This window comes from Rhinoraja longicauda, chromosome 32 (assembly GCF_053455715.1).
Source record: "Rhinoraja longicauda isolate Sanriku21f chromosome 32, sRhiLon1.1, whole genome shotgun sequence".
NCBI lineage: Eukaryota > Metazoa > Chordata > Chondrichthyes > Rajiformes > Arhynchobatidae > Rhinoraja > Rhinoraja longicauda.
In genome coordinates this window covers 23,469,614-23,475,657 of record NC_135984.1, presented here as the reverse complement: position 1 = coordinate 23,475,657, position 6,044 = coordinate 23,469,614, and the positions used below count along the sequence as shown (strand labels likewise).

Below are 6,044 nucleotides of genomic sequence, written 5' to 3'. Positions count from 1 at the left end.
CGATGTGGCCACCTCCACACCAGTGAGACCAAGGGTAGACTAGGCAATGCCTTCACTTGCACCCTGTGTGCCAGGGGTGGCAAGTCAATTCAGTGAACGCAGGGGGCTAGAGTAAAGGGCCTGTCCCACTTAGGCGATTTTTTAGGCGACTGCCGGCGACTGTCACAGTCGTAGTAGGTCGCCGAAAAACCGGCGACTGGACCCCCCTATGACAATGTCTACGTCAAGCTACAACAACCTACCACCTAGTCGACGTCAAGCTATGGCAAGTTACCGACAACCGGCGACCCAATCGTCGCGACTTAGGACATCCACCTACGACCGCACCTACGACAACCTATGACCACGCAGGGGACAACCTACGACAACTGAAGTCAACCTACGTCCTCCCGTGACAAGCTACGACCCTGTCGGCAACAACTGAAGACAATTCACGTCATTTTGGCCTCCGGTTTTGATGTCGGTACCTGTCGCCGGGTGACGTAGGTCGTCGCCAATGGAGTTCACCGAAGTCAGCACCGGGGACAACCTACGTCACCTGGCGACAACCTACAACAGCGCCCCCGTCAGGAGACGTCAAGCTACGCTCATTGGCGTCAAAATAACAGCCGCCAACATTTTTTAAACATTTCAAAATCAAGTGGCGACCAGAAAAATGCTACGATCTTTGGAGACGACTCACGACCGTGCACGCGACACCCCGGCAACCGTGTGGTGACGGCCTAGCCGCCTGCAGTCGCATAAAGAATCGCTTACGTGGGACAGGGGCTTAAGGCAGAGGGAGGAAGGGCAGAGTCTTTGCTGGTGGGTAGGGATGGTCACAGGGGGAAAGGGTGTGGCCAGCCAGTGAGTGCAGGCCTTGCTTGGCTGTGGACAAGCTCAGGGTTGGTGTTGTCTTTCTCCTGAATTGAACGATTGCCTTTAATAGTTCAATCCAAATCAGTCTGACAAAGACTCCCAACCCAAAACATCACTCACCTCTCTGTTTTCTCCAGAGATGCTGCCTGACCCGCTGAGTTTGACCAGCATTTTGTGTTTATGTTTGGTAGGAACCAGCATCTAAAGTTGGTTTTTTATTACATGAAGGGTTACCTTGATAGTAAAGCCCATAGTATTGTGATGCTGTAAGAGAGCAATCTGGTGATGGAGGTTGCCTCTGAGGCCCATTACTTTCTGATCTAGAACATAGAACATAGAACCGTACAGCACAGGAACAGGCCCTTCGGCCCACAATGTCTGTGCTGAACATGATGCCGAGAAAATCTTATCCTCCCGTGAAGCCTGCACGTGATCCATTTCTCTCCATTTCTCGGCAAATCCATGCACCTATCTAAAAGATTGTCAAACACCACTATTGTACTTGTCTCCACCACCATTCCTGGCCTCGCGCTCCAGGCCCAACACCCTAGGGTTGCCAACCGTCGGTGACATCCCGTATTTTGGGCTAAATTGGCTTGTCCCATCTGGGATTGCCCTTGACCCGTATTAGGCCCGGGGGGCACTGTAGGTCTGGATGCTGTGGGCCCGGACAGTGTAGGACCGGACAGTGTGAGTTCACACAGTGTAGGTCCAGACAGTGTAGGCCGGACAGTGTTGGTCCAGACAGTGTAGGACTGGACAGTGTAGGTCCAGACAGTGTAGGCCCGGACAGTGTTGGTCCAGACAGTGTAGCACCGGACAGTGTAGGTCCAGACAGTGTAGGTCTGGACAGTGTAGGTCTGGACAGTGTAGGTCCGGACAGTGTAGGTCCAGACAGTGTAGGCCCGGACAGTGTTGGTCCAGACAGTGTAGCACCGGACAGTGTAGGTCCAGACAGTGTAGGTCTGGACAGTGTAGGTCTGGACAGTGTAGGTCCGGACAGTGTAGGTCCAGACAGTGTAGGTCCGGACAGTGTAGGTCCAGACAGTGTAGGTCCAGACAGTGTAGGTCCGGACAGTGTAGGTCTGGACAGTGTAGGTCCAGACAGTGTAGGTCTGGACAGTGTAGGTCCAGACAGTGTAGGTCTGGACAGTGTAGGTCTGGACAGTGTAGGTCCAGACAGTGTAGGTCCAGACAGTGTAGGTCTGGACAGTGTAGGTCCAGACAGTGTAGCACCGGACAGTGTAGGTCTGGACAGTGTAGGTCCAGACAGTGTAGGTCCAGACAGTGTAGGTCTGGACAGTGTAGGTCCAGACAGTGTAGGTCTGGACAGTGTAGGTCTGGATGCTGTAGGACCGGACAGTGTAGGTCCAGACAGTGTAGGTCCGGACAGTGTATGTCCAGACAGTGTAGGTCCAGACAGTGTAGGTCCGGACAGTGTAGGTCCAGACAGTGTAGGTCCAGACAGTGTAGGTCCGGACAGTGTAGGTCTGGATGCTGTAGGACCGGACGGTGTAGGCCCGGACAGTGTAGGTCCAGACAGTGTAGCACCGGACAGTGTAGGTCTGGACAGTGTAGGTCTGGATGCTGTAGGACCGGACGGTGTAGGCCCGGACAGTGTAGGCCCGGACAGTGTAGGTCCAGACAGTGTAGCACCGGACAGTGTAGGTCTGGACAGTGTAGGTCTGGACAGTGTAGGTCCGGACAGTGTAGGTCTGGATGCTGTAGGACCGGACGGTGTAGGCCCGGACAGTGTAGGCCCGGACAGTGTAGGTCCGGACAGTGTAGGTCCGGAGGCCCAGGCGCCGCCTAATATAGGTTGCCTAGCAACACGACTCCTGACCCGGGCAGCCGCCATTGGTGGAGCGGGAGCACATGGCCGCTGAGGTCGCTGGGTGGTGATGTCACCTTGTCCCTTATTTGGGAGTGAGATAGTTGGCACCCCTACACTGCCCTCTGTGTAAAAAACATGCACCACATTTCTTCTGTAGGCCGTCACTTTGTGGCTGATTGTTTAGACAATAGACAATAGACAATAGACAATAGGTGCAGGAGGAGGCCATTCGGCCCTTCGAGCCAGCACCGCCATTCAATGTGATCATGGCTTTTCATTCTCAATCAGTACCCCGTTCCTGCCTTCTCCCCATACCCCCTGACTCCGCTATCCTTAAGAGCTCTATCTAGCTCTCTCTTGAAAGCATTCAGAGAATTGGCCTCCACTGCCTTCTGAGGCAGAGAATTCCACAGATTCACAACTCTCTGACTGAAAAGGTTTTTCCTCATCTCAGTTCTAAATGGCCTACCCCTTATTCTTAAACTGTGGCCCCTGGTTCTGGACTCCCCCAACATTGGGAACATGTTTCCTGCCTCTAACGTGTCCAACCCCTTAATAATCTTATACGTTTCGATAAGATCTCCTCTCATCCTTCTGAATTCCAGTGTATACAAGCCTAGTCGCTCCAGTCTTTCAACATATGACAGTCCCGCCATTCCGGGAATTAACCTAGTAAACCTACACTGCACGCCCTCAATAGCAAGAATATCCTTCCTCAAATGTGGAGACCAAAACTGCACACAGTACTCCAGGTGCGGTCTCGCTGTGCGATTTGCAATTCACGTCCGCCACAGAGTGCAGGCAATATCTTGCAGATATTTCAAATGCGGATGTTGCTGGGCAGAGACAGGAAATGGGTGAGATTGTGAAATGCGTTCAGCTTCCTTGGTCCCACTCAGACTCAGGCTCAGAGTTAGTTTAGGCCTGAAGGAACTGCTGCTGGATGTTGCGATGGTCAGTCTGTGTCTCCTGTAACTGCAGTGACAGACCCCGATAGGAGGCCACGTGTTCCCAAGATGGCTTTGGAGAGGCAGGCACTGGGTAAGTGATGCACATTGAGTGAATTACGAATCATCGGCAGGAGACCAGGAGGCTTACAGTGTTCACACTGCTATCTAATTACTGGACCAAGTGGACCCGTTGGGCCCAAACCTCTCCTGCATTGGTGCAGCACCCTCTCCTCCCCCACTTCCCCCTTCCCTCTACCCCCCTCCCCCCCTTCATCCCTCCCTCCCTACCCTCCCTCCCTCCCTCCCCTCCCTCCCTCCCTCCCTCCCTCCCTCCCTCCCTCCCTCCCTCCCTCCCTCCCTCCCTCCCTCCCTCCCTCCCTCCCTCCCTCCCTCCCTCCCTCCTTCCCTCCTCCCTCCGTCCTCCCCCTCTCCCTTCCCCCTCTCTCTCCCCCCTCCCCCTCCCCCTTCCCTAACCCTCCCTCCTCCCCCTCTCCCCTCCCCCTTCTCCCTCCACCCCCCCTCCCCCTCTCCTCTCCCCTCCCTTTAAAAATATAACACCGATTTCAATTAAACTTCTTCCATTAACACCAAAGGGACGATGGTGATTAAGGTGGGCCTACAATTGTCGTGTTATCGTGTACCGTTTTGGCTGTAGTTCAGGAACAAACAAACAAACAAACAAACAAGAGTTTTAGTGTATAGATTACAGTACAAGATAGACCAGGTCCACAAGTTTAAAAAGAATGCAGTCTGAAGAAAGGTCTCGACCCGAAACGTCACCTGTTCTTTCTCTCCGGAAATGCTGCCTGTCCCGCTGAGTTACTCCAGTTTTTTGCATCTTCCTTCGGTTATAAAACCAGCGCCTGCAGTTCCTTCCTCCACAAGGTTAAACTATCTAAAAGGCATTATTATTAAACATGAGAAGGTTTGGATGGCTTTGTTGGTTAGAGAAGGGCATTAATCAAACTGAAGAGGACGGAAATCCTCCAACCCACAAGTTGGAATGAAGGGGAGCTTGTCATTGTTCAAACATGCAGCGCTCACGGCAACGCAGTTGAACTGGGGACTCCAGGAACTGCAGATGCTGCAATCTTGGCTAAAACGCAAAAGTGCTGGAGTAACTCGGCGGGTCGGGCAGCATCTGAGGAGGGCGACGACAGGCGACGATTCGGGTTGGGAACCTTCCTCAGACGTAACTTCAGATGGATGAACCCATGACACAAATGGAGAGAGATAGGCACATTGTAACACCCACGGCAGGGGATTGGTTGCAAAGCGATCAAGGTTGGGAATTAAATATTCCAGGATGGTGAACTTTTAAGAGGAAGACAACATGGAAAAGGAAGAGGTCTACCTACCCCTGACAACAAAGTGCGAGATCAAGGGGAAGAAAGGATCATCGCTTGGGAATCAAAAAGCAAAGTCCGTTTGGGTAGAGTGAAGAAAGAACAAGTGGCAAGGAACATTGGTTCATAAGTTGATAGCTTATTAGTTTAGTTCAGAGATACAGCATGGAAACAGGCCCTTTGGCCCATCGAGTCCAGGCTGACCAGTGATCCCCGCACATTAACACTACCCTACAAGCGCGAGGGATGATTTACAATTACACCAAGCCAATTAACTTCCAACCTGGGGTAGACACAAAATGCTGGAGTAACTCAGCGGGTCAGGCGGCATCTCTGGAGAGAAGGAATGGGTGACGTTTTGGGTCAAAACCCTTCTTCAGACTCTTCTTCAGTCTGAAGAAAGATCTCGACCCAAAACATCACCCATCCCTTCTCTCTGGTAGATGCTGCCTGACCCGCTGAGTTACTCCAGCATTTTGTGTCTACCTTCGATTTAAACCAGCATCTGCCGTATTTTTAACCTACAAACCTGTTTGTCTTTGGAGTGTGGGAGGAAACTGCAGCACTCGAAGAAAACCCACGCAGTCACAGGGAGAACGTACAAAATGTGTATGAGCAAGCACGTGTAGTCGGGATCGAACCCGGATCTCTGGCGCTGTAAGGTAGCAACTCTACCGCTGCGCCACCGTGCCTCCGTTAAATTACAGGAACAGAATTAGGCCATTCGGCCCATCAAGGCCTCTCCATCATTTGATCATGGCTGATCTATCTTTCCCTCTCAACCCATTCTCATGCCTTCTCCCCATAACCTCTGACACCCGTACTAATCAAGAATATGTCAATCTCCGCCATAAAGAATATCCACTAACTTGGCCTCCACGGCCTTCTGTGGCAATGAATTCCACAGATTCACCACCCTCTGACTAAAGAAATTCCTCCTCACCCCCTTTCAAAAGGAATGCCCTTTTATTCGAGGCAATGGCAGGAGTGGGGGGTTGTCCACGGTTACGGAGGTGGCAATGTCGGGATAGTATGGTGAAGATGCAGGGTCCTGCT

At 52.2% G+C, this 6,044-nt stretch overlaps 1 protein-coding gene across 2 annotated transcripts in view; it reads left to right on the top strand.

Annotated features, from left to right (window-relative positions):
* Positions 1–3,585: 3,585 nt before the first annotated feature.
* Positions 3,586–6,044, top strand: part of LOC144608702 (uncharacterized) — a 21,122-nt gene continuing 18,663 nt past the window's right edge. For both annotated transcript variants that reach the window (XM_078426713.1, XM_078426712.1), the window contains exon 1: positions 3,586–3,733. In XM_078426713.1, the coding sequence (XP_078282839.1) occupies positions 3,709–3,733 (25 nt within the window). In that variant the 5' untranslated portion in view covers positions 3,586–3,708. The remainder of the gene's footprint in view (positions 3,734–6,044) is intronic.